Genomic DNA, 17,501 nt, shown 5'->3' on the forward strand with positions numbered 1-17,501 from the left:
GATAAAAGTTTGACTATGTTTGGCTGGCTTATACTGCAAGCATTGATTAATAAATATACAGATACAGTTTACTAAGTTATTGAACGCTGCAAGATTATTGTGTTAAATACGTTTAGTAATTACTAGTTTTGATGGGAAATCAGCCACAATTTTACTAAAAAAATGATTTTATTAACGTTTCGACGTCCAAATCGGATGCCTTTGTCAAAATACAAAAAATATTAATGAATTAAACAAAAATGTTGTTGCTTAGTAAAAAATTCTTCTAATAATGTATTTAATCTGACTCATTTATATCGCCAATTCAGACATATATTATACATTTTAAAGTAGAAGACTTTAAAATGATGAAATCACTCTCCGGAATTGTGGAATTATAGCATAGGTTGTAAGATTTATTACATGTTTGTCCAAAGACTCCTGATCCAGTACCATGAGCAGTTTTAGATCCACCAGTGAACCATATTAAGTTCCCATTAATATTTGGGACTTTTTTTACTTGAAAAATCAGGATGTTCATAAAGGCTACCACTACAATCTTTAAATGTGCCGTTCCTGCACTATTCAAGGCTACTGTCATATTTAGAAGCGCTTCTCTTTGTAGGGTCATGTCAGATATCAACTCAATCAGTTAGTCGTGATTAATGTTTATGCAAAATGCGCAGTTTTTGTTATTAGCACCTACAAAAAAACCCTGGCCATGCTACACACTCAGTCCGCTGATTTCTTCCCTTTAAATGAGTATATTCTGAATTTCTTACAATACAATAAGTTTGTCATATATAAAAATGAGCCAGTTTAGGAGGATTATAAAAAACAAGTCTCATGCAGCTGCAGCAAGAAAAACTACTACTCAAATACAAATTGATTGTATTACAGAAATCTATGTAATGCTATTTGAGAAAAACCCAATCAAATTTGGTAAGTACCTATGTATCTTAATTATTTATACTTTCCAGAATACACATCCTATTACTAAACTATTTTCTGATAAATTTTGAGAATGTAACTTGATTTTTTTACCCTTCCAACAATTTGCTGTTCACTCATTTTTGAAGTAGTTACAATAATCATGTTTTTGCTTAGGATGATCTGCCCTGATGTCTATAATGTATTACAGCAATATTTGTAAAACCAGAACTGTTATTTGTTTGTTGCCAGACTCACATTTTGTCTTCAGAATCAATTTATTAGTTTACTTGGCATGTAAGTTACTAAATGTAGTTTTTTGAAGCCAGTTATGTATTGATCAGCAGGTTCTTACAATTATATCTACTTTTGTAAATTTAAAGCAATTGAACAATTTTCTGTTGCGTATAGGAACTGCTCACTTCTTTTTGAAGTATGCTTTTTCTCATGAGGATTTTTCAGTGCGTCACAGTTTTTCGATTTCTTTCTAACGCATTAAATTGCATGTAACAGAAAAAAAACGCACGTCGGTGATTACATTTCGTCGGTGACATTTATAACATTTATTCTAGTTGTCAATAGATGGCGCTATAATCGAAATAAAAATTATTTTCGAATTATATAATATATCTACGAATCTGTACAATTTATAAGACTATACAAATCAAAGAAAATACCATTTTATAAATGCAATAAACAGAATTGATTTGTTTTTATGGAAAATTGCAAATAAAATTTGACAACTGTCAGATTTAACTAAAATGTCATGTCACTAAAATGTATATTATCACGGACTTACCTTTTTGTGTATCATTTGTGACGCACTGAAAAATGCTCATGAAAAGAAGCAGTTACAATAATCGTGTCTTTTTACTAAGAATGACTTGCGCATTCGTCTATAATGTATTAAGGCCATCGGTACATAATTCGCAAATATTTTACGGGTATCCCTACTTTTTCTGTCTTTACACGGCAAATTACGTGTAGTAAAATTCACACTGGTATAGATAAGTAAACATTACTAGAATGTCATGCTACTTGAAAATGTCATCATTAATTTAAAGAGATGGCTTTTGAATGTTCTTGGATAACTGTTATTTTTATAATTGCAAATTATTAATTCAGTTAATAAATGTGATAATTTTTTCACTAACTATGTATTCAGTGATTGTAATAATTTATATGTACAACAAAAACTAATACTCAATCGAGAAAAAGTGATTTTTTAATAATATATTGTTACTATGGAACGCTTACAATTTTGAACATCTTTAACAACAAAATACTTGGATTACAGAATATATTATCCTGATGTATTCTCTGCTTGGATGTTCCACAAATAATACACAATAAATAACTTTTTATTAAGTTCACGTCTTAAATCAATTACTTATCAAATACACTATATACAACGGGTGCGTTCGGACGACCACAGCGGCTGGACAGCTGAGCCAGCAGTAGCTGTCAGACGTCACTGCTGGAAGTCAGCCGCTGAGAGATTTACTAAGCTTTCCCTATTACGACTGGATACAACCACTCAGCCGATTTCTGCTGACAGTCAGCCGCTACGGTCGTCCGAACGCACCCAATATTATTTAATCAACAACTCAAAATATTCCCGATGCCATGTCAAATATTTAAAATTGTCACTGTCTGACTGACAGTATGCTGACAATATTCTATTCGACTGAGTGCGTTGTATGACAAAGATAGATTTGGAAATATTACCACGGACATTTGTGTTCCTTTTTTTTCGAATCCTGAAAAAACCAATAAATATTTTTGAAAAATTTAAACGCAGAATGAAAGACTATTATTACCGAGGGCCGAAAGTCCCTTAGAATAAATAAAAAGTTTATTTTGAATGACACATTTTAAATTAAATATCACACTAAATTTTCTCTTAGTTTTTCACCCCTGTAACTTATTAAAATAAACATTATAGAAGTTCTCACGGACTTTCGGCCCTCGCCAATAACGTAATCTTTCATTCTGCGTTTAAATTTTTCACTTAGTTTCCCCAGGATTCGAAAAAAATGAATCCCCATTTGAATAGCATTGCAGCCGAAAATACGTACGCATCCTCTTAAGGTACGATTCCGACATCGACGGCAGTTAGAGTTGTCACCATGATGACTTCATTACTTTGCACTATTAATTTGTATAATTATTAGCAACCGCTGTCCGGCAGAACGTCAGTTCCTAATAAATATACAAATTAACAGTGCAAAGTAATGACGTCGTCATGGTGACAAGTCTAACTGCCACCTACAGTCGTTGTCGGAATCGTACCTTTAAGGTACTATTCTGACACCAACTGCAAACGGCAGTTACAGTCGTTACCACGACATACGTATTTACTTTGCACTATTAATTTATATATTTATTAGCAACTGACGTTCTACCGGACAGTAATTGCAGTTAGGTGGTAAATGTTGCCACAGCAACAACTGTAACTGCTGTTTGCCGTCGTTGTCGGAATCGTACCTTTACAGTAATATTTGTAAAACCAGAACTGTTTATTTGTTGCTAAGTTAGCAGACTCACATTGCAGTTTCCGTCTTCAAAATCAATAATTATTAGTTTACCTGTTATATAAGTTACTAGTTTGAAGCCAGTATGTATTGAGCAACAGGGGCAGGTTCTTAAAATTACATCTACTTCTTGTAAATTTAAGGCAATTGACCTTTCAAATACATATTCTAAATTTTGATGCTAGTACATACCCCAAATTCAATTTAAAAAATGTCTTACTCTGGACTGTTTTATTTGAAGATAATTTCTGCTCTAGATAAATTTCGTTTACTCTTTAGTTTGAGTAGAGATGTTGCTAAAGGAAATGCATCCTCAGCAACAATAGCTGCATTTGAAGGAATACTAAGTATATCTGCCTCCACAGAGGCTAGAGATTTACCAAACCCTCATCTGATGCTCACCTTTGGCTCTATATTGATATAAGTGAAGCAATAATAATGGTCAACTAAGCAATCAATAGTATTGGCTGTGAGTTTCGACGGTAGCGCAATCTCGCGGTTTGAAACTTATACTTTTCTGATAAAATTTATGTATGTGAAATATACAAAACGAGAAAAATAGATACTTATCTAGAAAGACACAAATTATGAACTGAAATATTATTGTAACCTGATTACTAAATGAATACACAGAATTAATAGTAAAATTAATTATGTTTTTTTATTTTATTCATTATAATTTTAATATTTAATATATATAAGTTCGTGCGACTGGATGACTGATTACGCAAGAGACCATTGAGAAAAAGAATAAGTTTAAATGAATTATTTAACATTTTAAATGTTACCTCTGTTTATTTTTGTGTGCTTACTGATTTGCTTATTAAAATTTGTAATTTGTATGAATTGTAATTTGTTTGAATTCTATCAAAATGGATATTAAACATATTGGATTCAATTATAAAGTTTATCAAATGCACAAAACAAAACTGCCACTAACACAGCGTTGCCACATTTTATTTAGAAAATCTACTGTAAGTTTAGCTTACTAAAATCGACTTATCAAAAACTAAAATACAATATACTATAAAACTTTATTAATATATTTGTATATAATTTAGAACTTTCTATAATAAAAATAACAGCTGACTAACTAGAAATTTTTTTATTTAGCTAATGCCTCGACAACTAATGGGCATTGGCATGGTGATGGTACAGTGGATTTTACCAATTAGGTAGCTAGTGTTATGTGTAGTGTGTGTGTTTAGTAAGTGTCTTGTTACTTTGCAAAGTCGATGTCATTGTCTTTGCAGAGACGCTAATTGTATCCGAACGTCTGCGGTCCCTCCGGTGGGTACCGATCCCACAAGGATAGAAACTATTTTCATTTATTAATTTATAATAAAAGAAAAATTCTCTACCCTGGTGAGATTCGAACTCACGACCATTCGGTCCTTTCGATCCAAAGGTAGGCGCTCTTACCACTGAGCCACAGAGGGAGTTTAACTAGAAATTAATATGACTGTTTGTAAACAAAAACCAAACTTTTTTATATTTTAACTGGGGAAAAAATGACCAACTATTATTAATTTTTATCAGTTTTATATTTAATATTTGTATATAATATTTTGTCATCCACTGATTTTAACATCTGCATGTCTGGATCATATTCTTCAAACAATTATTTCGCATGTTACATTAGAAACACGCAAACACATTTGTTGTTTTGCAAAGTTACATATATTATAATTTTAATATTTAGATATTTTAGTTTTCCATCGTTAGCTTCTAACAGGCTCACCGAATGCCAGAACTCTTCAATAACACTGATTGCACTGCTACTTGAAATCTACAAGTTTGTTACACCAGAATCCAGTTTCATTTCTGTTTAATATTCATCATCTACGTCCTGGAGCTAGATTCCGTGCACTGTAGATATCTACACTTCGCTTTCTATCGATGTCAATTGTCGTGAAAATATTTGAATTTTTAGCTTTAATTGAATTATTTTCTAGTTTTGCTAGTCGATGCTGAAGTGACACTTAGTAAAACCAGAAAATATTTGAATTAAAACTAAAATTTCAAATATATTGACAGTGATAGAAAGCGGTCGGCGGTGTTAGCGATTGTACACAGAATCCCACCCCTGTATCTTATTTTCGGTAATGACATTGGGAAATTGTAACAAAATGTCTAAAAATTAATTTAGAAATGGGGTAAATACTATTAAAAAGCAAATTTTATTTTTGTCATAAGGAAATGTTGAAATATACCAAAAATCTACTAAAAATTATTGCCTACTAGAATTTTTTAAAAAATATCAAAAATCTACCAAAAAAGTAGAAATCTACTAAATGTGGCAACGCTGCACTAACAGCGCTGGAGAAAACCGTCAAATCCCCTCTCCTCTACCCATGGCGCGCCATTTAAATTTATCAGATAAATGCACAAAACTGCCACTAACAGCGCTGGCGAAAGCTGTCAAATCCCCTCTACCCATCGGCTCATGGCCAATACTGAAGGATTGTTTATAATAATTAAAGTAATCCAAACCAGTTTAAGGTGGACCTTAAACTGGTTTGAACCTATCAATTTGAACTAAATACGGAACTGCCCAGCCCTGGAGAAGTCACCTGGGGCTCTAACCCTTCTAATTGCTAAGATAATTTATGGTACAATTCACTAAGTGCATTACTGTGAATTTCGATTTCAGAGCAAAACGTATTATTGCAAGTGAATTTTTCCTTCCAATCTGGAGTGCAATATTGTGAATTTCGGTTTCAGGGTAAAACTCATTATTGCACTTAGTGAATTTTTCCTTACAATCTGGAATGCCGAATCGGTACTTAGTGATCTTTTAAACAATACATTAGATAACATAATATATTTTGCGATTAAGCAGGTGACTTGTTGTAACATTGTATTGTTGAAACTGTACATTATATTTGTGTGCATTATCTGTTCAGTGACTGATTATAAATATGAGCTTAAATTTCTTTGTAACAGTGATAGCTTATATAAAGGGTACCTAACAATCTATTTTGCGATTAAGCAGGCAACTTATGTGGCTGTCATAAATGCTGAAAGAATTGCATTTATTTTTGAAGAATGAAACTTGTTCATTTTTTAAATAAGAGACTGTTATTTCTGATAGTTCGTTTGTTGTAAGTCAGCGAAATTTTATGGAGACAAATTCATTAACTTCTCAATATCCAATAATTGTGTTCAAGGAAAAACTCATCAAGTACAAAGTGTAGTTAGTGAGTTTTACCTCTAATAGGATATCAATATCCAATAATTGTGCTCATGGAAAAACTCATCAAGTACAAAAATTTATCTAATATTGATTGTATCATAGTTCCTGTGACGAAATATGGCTTAAAATATCTGTTTTTATTTATTCTTTAAAGTTGCATTACAAAAATTCCAATATTCGAGTCAGGTGAATTTAAAAAACAATTTGTACCTTTAAATCGATTTTTCTCGATTTTCTGAAAAGTGTAGTTAGTGAGTTTTACCTCTAATAGGACGATATGCTTGCCATCTAGTGCTCCATGCAATTTGAGCAGTTTCATTCAGTTTGAAATACATTAGTGTGGCTCTTGCTTATGATTCACTACCTATGTCAACTTAGCTTAAAAGTATCCATCCACTTATGGAAGTTGAAATTCACACCCACTTATATCACCTTTTTTATATTACTCCTATTGTTACTTCTTTCATATTTATTCATTCTCGTTACATTTACCAGCAGTTTTAATGTTCTTATTTCTAACATGTAAATGAGAACTTTTTTGGATTTTAAATATGTTTAATTATTGTAATCATCTCTGGTAACACTTGATAAGTCTTTGATTATTATAGTATACTTAATTTAATAGTTCACTAATTTAAGAAAAATAAGACATGTTGGTATTTGATATGTGGTTTGTATTTAACAAAAGTTGTGCCAATATTTTAGTTATTTAGCTTAATAAGTCTTTTCTGTTTTTAACAAATTGATTTATACAGAAACAAAATGTAAGTAAACAAATAACTTACTTTATTAATACAATTTATTAGAAAACAATATATAGTTACAGTCACAATATATTCATTAGTTTAATGTTGCTTGCGCCTGAAACTGCAACCTTCTGTAAGTCTCGCTTTGCCTCCAGTGGAAGTGCAGAGGATTGTAGAACAACCTTTGCATGGGACTGCGGACTGGGCGTGCGAGAATATTGTTGAAATTGCATAACAGCCGGGACACTTAACATCCATAAAGTAACTGTTAGGATGCTGAACCAACCTGAAAAAAAAAATTATAAGTTGAAATTTCAAAACAGTTTTTTGTATAAATGATTAAAGACCTGAGCATAGTTATACAGTAGCTGGAAATAAGGGTTACCCCCCCCCCTCTATTAACTTATTTATTTCTGACACATAAGCAAAACGCTCGGACAGGTCGATTTTTAAAATAATCTTAGTATATGATAGCATCACTACCTGTTACCTCTTCAGGTAACATGCATAACTTTGATTTTTTTAAATGGGAAAGTACATCATGTGACGTGTACAGAATACAACAATGTATATTACTTTAATCCTTTTTTAGAGCATAGGCGCAAAATTTCGTATGCATTCTTTTTAAACGCATTTATTTTTTTCGAATCCTGAGAAAACTAATAAGTATTTTTGAAAAATTTAAACACAGAATGAAAGATTACATTATTACCAAAGGCAAATAGAATAGAAAGACAAGAGTCCCTCAGAATAAAAAAAGTTGCTTTTGAATGATATATTTGAAATTAAACATCAGACTAAATTTTCTCTTTTTTTCACCCCTGTGACTTATTAAAATAAACATTAATAGAAGTTCTCAGGGACTTTCGACCATCGATAATACTGTAATATTTCATTCTGCATTTAAATTTTTCAAAAATATTTTAGTTTTCTCAGGATTCAAAAAACTGAATGCATTTAAAAATAATTCGACCGAAATTGTGCGCCTACTCTCTCAAAAAGGATTAAAGTAATATACATTTTTGTAATCAGTATTTCAAAAGCTTTTAAATAAGATGTCACATGATATACTTTTCCATAAAAAAAAATCAAAGTTATGCCTGTCGCCAGAAGAGGGATCGCGTAAAGTTCGAAACATTGATGCTAAAATATAAAATAATTATTTTAAAAATTGACCTGTCCGAGCTATGTGCTAAAAATAAATAAGTTAATAAGGGGGTAACACTTATTTTAGTGCACTGTATTTAAAATCTGTATACAGTAGAACGTCGATAATCCGGACGTCAAAAATACGGACCGTCAATAATCCGGATTTGTATCTAGCAAAAATATCTGATTCTTTTAAAATAAATTAAGAACGTAGCTGCGAAAAACGAACCTCTACCGCAGTTCAAAAATATTTTACACATTTTTTAAAAGCCCAAATAGTGTCTGATGTTTTTACTGTACTGTACTGGGCTATTATATAGTTATTTTTCTACAACCACTATTCAAAGTGCACTTTTCTGCACGGTTTTATGTTAGCAAACTTGATATTTTCTCACAGTATAAGATATTTGACATTAGTGTGCAGAAAAGTGACGTTTCTGTGCCGCAAAGTGACGTTTCTGTGCCGCAAAGTTCTTTTCTGCACAGTTGACTACCTCATTCCGAGTAACGTTATTCTGTTTACATCCGTGGACTACCGCATTCTGAGTAACGTTATATTCTGTTTACATCCGTGGTTAAACTTTAGACAAATATATAACCTATAAGACAATTATCATATTTAACTATAGCATAGAAACTAAATTATGGATGTTACAACTGTTTTATTTTACAATTTTATTCTTATTAAACATTTTATAATTATCAAATAACCAATAAGGATTTAGCAACCTGTGCAAGAGACGTCGAATGAAGTAGGTTTTGTGTAAATCCGTGACTGCATAAATATGTCAATAATGTGTAATAATTGTTTAAATTTAAACAAATTAAGGCAGTCCATTAATTTTTTAACTGATTTCTGTGCAATTTATTTAGGTATAAGGAATTTAAATTGATTAGTAGGTATTAATTAAATACAGTTTAAAATTTATCACATACTTAGGTACCTATTATAATTAATCGTCGTTTGGAAATTGTGATTTTTATTTTTAGGAAAAACTGTGCTTGTAGAAAAAGTATAGTGTGAAACACGTGCAGAAAGGTAATTTCTCACTCGTTTGAATTGCGGCACTCGCTTGCGCTCGTACCGCAACTTTTCAAACTCGTGAGAAATTAGTACCTTTCTGCACTTGTTGCACAATATACTATTTCCTAACAAGTGCAGAAAGTCATTCTTTTCCGCACGTGATTGCAGTTTGCCGAACGACGCGAAGCGGGAGTTCAGCAAGCAGTTGAGTGCGGAAAAGAGACTTTCTGCAAGAGTTAGGAACAATATTTTTTCTAAGAGTCTTTAAAAATTACCAAATCTTAATCAATTAATTTAATTAATATGAAAATACATACACAAATTAAATCTTTGACAAGGTTGTCAAAACCAAACTTTCAATATAATTAGTTAGCATGACGACGATCTTGGTTTCCATGACGATGATTCAAAATGACTGTTATTGTCTACCGATTTGACTTTCGAATATGTCAAAATAATTTTATTTCATCGAACATCGAATTAATTTCATTAAAACAGGAACACAATAAGATATATTTGAAATAAATTAGTGAATAATATCTAAATCTTAGTTTATTGCATGTAATATAATTACTTTAAGGCCATATTAACACATCTAAATCAACACGCGTGCGGAAAAGTAAAAACCGCGTGAGGAAAAGTAACACGCGTGCGGAAAAGTGAAACTTTCTAAATTAAAATGCGTGCGCGAAAGTAGACATTTTTGCACGCTCATAGAAAAAATTAATTACAATACAGTGTTTAAACATAAAAAAATGTTTTGATTAATTTCACCTATAGACACTTTACTGTACAAGAGAAAACATAAAATTTTAAAACGTTTGTTGTACCTTAATGTGTATACTGGCCTTTTTTTGAGGTAATTTCGATAATCCGGATAATTTGATAATCCGGATGGGGTCCGGTCCCAATTAATCCGGATTATTGACGTTCTACTGTATTTAGAGAAACATTAGAAACCAAATTTTTGACAAAATTGTGGTCTGGACTCAATAAAATGCACTTGGATTCATTTCACACTGAAAATGACCTAACTGGTATAAATATTTGTTGTAGTTCTGTATTGTTCTTACAATATGTTTGTATTATTCTGATGTGTTTATTATTTTAATAATTTATTATTGTTGAGGTGTAACTTGTAAAAGTCTTGTTGTGTGTAAAACTTGTAAATGGATGCCGTAAATAAATAAATAAATAAATAAAATATATCATAATTGTGTGAAAGAACTAGCATATTATAAGGTTTTTATTTTATCATACAAACCATATGCAGGATTTTCTCACAGTATACTGATATAAAAGAATATATGCCAAAAGAAAGAGCTTAATGCTAATCTTAAGAACATCTTCAGGATTGAGAAGAAAATGCTTAGAATTTATGGTGGAATAAGAACAGATGATGATGGGAGAGCTACAAAAATGAAGAATGTAACAATTTATAAAAACGAACAAGAATAGATACAGCAATTAAAACAAGATGACTACATCGAGTGTAACATCTAAAATAAATGGAAAAATCAATATTAATTAAATTGATATCATTCAAAACAGAAGGAAAAAAACAAAAGAGAATGTGATGGTAAATCACTATGATGAGGAATGTAGTAGATATACAACTAAAGAATTTGAAAAGACAAGCAAGCAACAGAGTAAAATGGAAAAATGACAAAGCTATAGACCTACAGTGTACTTTTGAACACTCCCTGCTTCGAAATTTAAATTGGCATTTGATTGGCATTTTGATTTTAGCATTTTTTAAGGCCACTTTTTAATAAGTTGCATTGAATTTAAAAAAAAATGAGATGAAAGCCAAGTCAAGTAGTTTCAAAATATGAAATTCCATTTTATATTACCTAGGTCAGTTTAAAAAAGCGATAAACAAATTGATATACCCTTTCATTTTGATATATAGCCCTGGCAAGTATCTGAAGTTTAACACTCCAAACACATTATTTCTCACCAGCAAGCTGAGTCTTATTTTAATCAAAAAATATGTATTTTAACACAAAAAATCACAAAAATAACTTTCATCTTAGAACAACCCAAACAAATTATTTAAAAAAGTAGTTTTGAAGCAACAAAAGCAATTTTTTATAATTTGTTTAAAAATTATTATAAATAGATTACCATGGAAAATTTTTTGATTCTGAACACTTTTAGGTTTTTACACATAAAGTTTTCATAAATATTTTTCTTTAAAGTATGCAGAAATTCAATTTAAAGTCTCTCCTTTAAAATAAGATATGACATTTTCATACTAAGCCATTGATATTGGCATCATAATCTATTGATTAAAGCAATTCTTAGTTTGTAAGCGAAGATTAGCCTATTTTGACAAAAGCAACCAACCTATACAGTGATGAGCTCACTAATAACCAGCAAAATAAATGTAAAATATGGAAAACATAATATTTGTGAAATAAAAAGAGATGAACTCAGTAAAGGTTTAAAATTATTGATAGGAACCTATAAATTTACAATAGGGCTTTTCATCGATTGTCATTTGTTTCAAGCTTCTGTCATGTGTCACATAATATTAATATATCTACGCCATACGTCTTTTATTTGTATTATTGTATATACCAATAACGTATGACGTAGATATATTAATATTATGTGACACATGACAGAAGCTCGAAACAAATGACTGTGAATGAAAAGCCCTATACATTACATACAGTATTTCTCATGATCATTTTTCAGTGCTTAACAAATGATAGGAAAAAGGGTAAGTCCGTGATAATACACATTTATGACATTTATTCTAACATGACATTTTAGTTAAATCTGACAGTTGTCACATTTTATTTTCAATTTGGAATAAAAACAAATCAAAAGTGTTTCTTGCATTTATAAAATGGTATTTTCTTTGATTTGTATAGTCTTATAAATTATATAGATTATATTTGTAATATTATCTAATTAAAAAAAAATTATTTTTTTATTATGGCGCCATCTATCGACAAATAGAATAACTAGAATAAATGTTATAAAAATGTCAGGGACGAAATGTAATCACCGACATGCCTTTTTTTCTGTCACATACAATTTAATGCATTAGAAAGAAATCAAAAAACTGTGTCGCACTGAAAGATGATCATGAGAAATACTGTAGTTTCCCACCTTTAGGGATGTATTGGCGGAGTAAGACAACTGTCACAGATGTCTAAAGGTGGTAAACTAGATAATGTAAATTTATTTATAGGTTCCTATTGATAATTCTACACCTTACTAGTTTCATTTTTTTTGTCACAACATATTATGTTTTTCATCTTTTTGCGTTATTTTGGCAGTTATTAGCGTGCTCATCACTATATTGCTATGCTGACTTCAATAAGACAGTCAAAAGAAGATGTCAGAAGGTTAATGCAAAACTAATTAAAAAATCATGTGTGAAGTATTTGCTACCTGAGAGGATTCAATGAATGACCATCAAATAGATAGTTTCTAGCCTACATTTACTGTTGTCTTTTCTTTAACATTTTATAAACAAATATTTCACTACATAAACTGAGTTTTAATAATCTATGATAGCAATGAAAAAATATTTACCATTATCTATCAAAATACTGGCCTATAAATACATTCCCCAAATGATATGATAATAAAAATATATTTTTTAGTTCATGAAAAATACTAGCCAAAAATTATTCCGTATTTTACAGAAAGCATGCTCTTTCTAAATATTGCACCAGGTTGAAGTATATTATATTAAATTGCACAACCGATTGAAACATAAAACAACAGAGAAATTGTAATTAAAATTATTTATCTAGAATAGAAGATATATTTTTTTGCAGTTCATTTTTTAATTATATTTATAGCAATAGCACTGACAAGATTGAACAAGTCTAGGTTAGAATTAGTTCACTACTTCACTCTATTATATTTGTGCGTATGGCAATTAGATTAAATTTTTAACTACTAGGAATATAATTAATAATTAAGTAACATATTAATATAATTTACCTTTTCAATTTGTGGGATCTCCTCTGTTTTTCGGCAGAAGGATGCAATAAGTCGACTGCTAAAGGCATCTGCAATAGAAAATAAGACTTAGCTACACAAAACTTTGATACCACTAAAGTTAATCGTGATATTAACAGTAAAATCTTATGGTTTATTTACCTTTTTTACTTATTTTAGGACTAAAATTCACAAAAATTACTTCAGCAGCACGTGTTACTTTCGGCTATCAACCATGTAAAAGGATTTGATATTTGACAAATGACAGGAATACCAACTGTAACGTATTCATATTTATCGAAATCGGTTGTATGCTTTCTCTTTCTATGTGGTACGTGCAGTCTCTATGATAGTATTTTGTCTTTGTTTAGCAATCTTTCACCGCGCAAATCCTAGGCGTTTTCTGATACATAAAATTACCAAAGATTGTGCAATATTAAAAAATAAAATTTAATTTCTGGTGAAATTTAAAGAATTTACCATTAATTAGGTAGAGTTATATTGTATATTACGAAGCTTCATATTTGCACCCAGTAACACAATTTGTTGCACGATTTTTATTAAATCCAGATATGCTATGCTTTGTTTTTAAACCAAGAAGAGTAAATTAAAAAGACAGATTCACACCCAAGAAAGTTTCTAAAAAAATCACCAAATACATCTTCTTTTTTGATTGCTCATATCGGCCTTCGACGGTAATTCATATCATAATATAATACATGATATAATATATTATACTAATAATACGTCGCTAAAGAGTTCTACAAGAAACAACTGTTTTTTATATAAAAGTAGACTAAAAATCTAAAAATTGAAAGAATAACGCAGAAAACACAAAAAATTGCCGATATTACTTAATTAACCTTTGAAATGCCAGGTACACTTTTCTATAAGAAATTTTTCTATACCTCTATTTAGGTTTTTAGCCCCTATCGGGGCTTGTTGTTGATGGGTGGATTCCCATACCGGGAATTTGTGGGTGAATTGGAGTACAGCATATACATACTCATGAAGGTCTTTTTTCCTGGAAACCGTCTGTTGTGACCATAGTCGCTTTTACTGCAGCTTATTTGGCTTATTGTAAATCTTCCATTCCTAGATGAAACCCATTCCAGAATTCTGGAACCCTGTACCAGCTTATACAGGTCTAGTGGGTGGGTGCCATATACAGGGTGGTTCATCTTATTCGCCTCGGTGTCTGTACGGAAAACCACTTGATATTTTAAAAAAATTTCTTCACAGTGATATACAGGGCCATTAATACTACAATCTAAAAATAATGTGAATTATACAGGGTGCTCCAAAAAAGAGTAGTACATCAAAGTTATATTTTTTCTTATGGAATGCCCTATATATGATGACATTATTGAATTGACCTTAAAAAATAAGCTATACTTTCATAAGGATTCCCTATACCTAAATACAGGGTGTTTTGATTTATTTCGATTTTTATGAAAATGTAAGGTTTTAGAAAAAAATAAATATCTACGAATCTAAAAATCAGTAACAAATTTTTTTTTTGGATCTTAATAATAGACTATTTAGCATACTTAAACAGATGCTTACTGCAACAAAATTTCTTAGAGGGTGGTCAAAATATGAGATTGTTCTATTAAAAAATTCAAGCTGTAATAACTTACTTATTTTAAATAGAACACCCTGTATCTTACTAGTCTATCGCGTAGAAAATTTACTTAGCTTTTAATTTATATTAAGGTTTCCTATACCTACCTTTTACAGGGTGGTCAAAATATTAGATTGTTCTATTAACAAAAATTCAAGCTGTAATAACTTACTTATTTTAAATAGAACACCCTGTATCTTACTAGCCTTTCGCGTAGAAAATTTATTTAGCTTTCAATTCTTATTAGAGTTTCCTATACCTATCTCCCTTCATTTGTTAAATATTTAAAGATTTCCTAATTTGCAAGCTTTAAAATTAGAATTAAGTAAATATGTCGTGGTTACATATTATGTATGTACAACACATCACCAACACCGGCAATCTACTTAGACATGATACTGTCATTAATAAAATTTTAATTGTTATCATGTAATCACACAGAGTGTTGTATTATTTTAGTTGATTTTGGCCTACATGTGACATTGAATAATATGTTTATATTAAACTGCATACCCTATATTAGATGCCGTATTCTGGAAGATATTTAAATTATATTTCATTCCGTATAAGTATTTTCCATATCTTAAACCAACGGTTATTAAGTAAATTTAAGAACACCACTTTTTGTTTGAATCTTTGAATCGCAATTACAAACAATTAAATGCAATGGCTACTATGACGAAAACGAGCCTATTGTACAAAAATTTGTAAAAATGGGTATTTACAGAATAACATGGGAATTTACATTTACAGAATAACATGTGTATTAAGAATGTTTACATGGAATTGAAGAGATTTTAAATATTTTCCATTATAAAGAATAGAATATCGAGTATGTCACTTAAAATAAGAACACTCTGTGTGATTAAATGATAAAAATATGAATTTTATTAACGAAAGTATCTTGACTAAGATATTTAAGTATATTGCCGGTGTTGGTGATGTGTTGTACATAACCACGACATAGGTACTTAATTCTAATTTTTAAGCTTACAAATTACGAAATCTTTAAATATTTCAAAAATGAAGGGAGATAGGTATAGGAAACCCTAATAAGAATTGAAAGCAAAGTAAATTTTCTACGCGATAGATTAATAAGATACAGGGTGTTCTATTTAAAATAAGTAAGTAATTACAGCTTGAATATGTTAATAGAACAATCTAATATTTTGACCACCCTGTAAAAGATAGGTATAGGAAACCCCAATATAAATTAAAAGCTAAGTAAATTTTCTACGCGATAGATTAGTAAGATACAGGGTGTTCTATTTAAAATAAGTAAGTTATTACAGCTTGAATTTGTTAATAGAACAATCTCATATTTTGACCACCCTGTAAGAAATTTTGTTGCAGTAAGCATCTGTTTAAGTATGCTAAATAGTCTATTATTAAGATCCAAGAAAAAATTTGTTACTGATTTTTAGATTCGTAGATATGTATTTTTTTCTAAAACCTTACATTTTCATAAAAATCGAAATAAATCAAAACACCCTGTATTTAGGTATAGGGAACCCTTATGAAAGTATAGCTTATTTTTTAAGGTCAATTCAGTAATGTCATCAGATATAGGGTATTCCATAAGAAAAAATATAACTTTGATATACCACTCTTTTCTGGAGCACCCTGTATAATTCACATTATTTTTAGATTATAGTATTAATGGCCCTGTATATTTCTGTGAAGAAATTTTTAAAAAATATTAAGTGGTTTTCCGTACAGAGACCGAGGCGAATAAGATGAACCACCCTGTATATTTTGAGTCACTTCGATGTCTCCGAAAAGTGCATGCCGCCTTCGATCCAATGCCTCACAGTCATATGCAAGATAATGGTTGACTGTTTCAGGTTCTATGTTACAGAGTCTGCAGCTCAAGTCTCCATGAAATATCCTTATTGTATGCAGGTGACTCTTCACTGGCGCATGCCCAGTGAGGAAACCTGTTATGACTCGAGCTGATTCATGCTTGTTTCCAGCAGTAATTCAGCCCTACTAGCACATGTCCGTCCGATACACATCTTGCCATGTATTTGACCGGGTCCGGATATACCCTCCCAGTGTGAGTTGTGTTGGCTTCGGATCCAGGCTTTTTTACGTTCGCGGGCGGTGAAGCTTTTTGGCACTCCCACGGTTGGCTCTAGACCCAGGTATTTTGTAGCTGATGCTCTCCTGACAAGTGCTTCAGCTCTTTCGTTGCCGTATATGCCCCGATGACTGGAACATTGGAACCGATACCAGTATAAGACGAAAAATTAAAACATGTTCTATTTTTCATGCTATTTTGATGCAAGTCCTGTCAAAATTCATGTTGCCAATATGACAAAATTTATAGATTAGAAAAAAACTTAACCTTATT

The 17,501-nt window shown here is 30.8% G+C and overlaps 1 protein-coding gene across 1 annotated transcript; it reads right to left on the reverse strand.

The window, feature by feature from the left end:
* Positions 1–7,420: 7,420 nt before the first annotated feature.
* On the reverse strand, positions 7,421–13,851 carry LOC126880003 (40S ribosomal protein S27). The gene is made up of 3 exons (XM_050643511.1): positions 13,687–13,851; positions 13,528–13,595; positions 7,421–7,671 (listed from the first exon to the last, which is right to left on the reverse strand). Exons 2-3 carry the CDS (start codon positions 13,593–13,595, stop codon positions 7,485–7,487), a joined length of 255 nt encoding a protein of 84 aa, XP_050499468.1. The 5' UTR covers positions 13,687–13,851; the 3' UTR covers positions 7,421–7,484.
* Positions 13,852–17,501: the final 3,650 nt, after the last annotated feature.

Source organism: Diabrotica virgifera, chromosome 2, assembly GCF_917563875.1.
Source record: "Diabrotica virgifera virgifera chromosome 2, PGI_DIABVI_V3a".
Classification (NCBI taxonomy): domain Eukaryota; kingdom Metazoa; phylum Arthropoda; class Insecta; order Coleoptera; family Chrysomelidae; genus Diabrotica; species Diabrotica virgifera.

Bases quoted from the DNA above. Each gene is read 5' to 3' on its own strand.
- LOC126880003 (XM_050643511.1), bottom strand. From the start codon at position 13,595: ATGCCTTTAGCAGTCGACTTATTGCATCCTTCTGCCGAAAAACAGAGG. The intron at 7,672-13,527 runs GTAAATTATATT...TTTTTTTTTCAG, and splicing joins AGATCCCACAAATTGAAAAG to GTTGGTTCAGCATCCTAACA.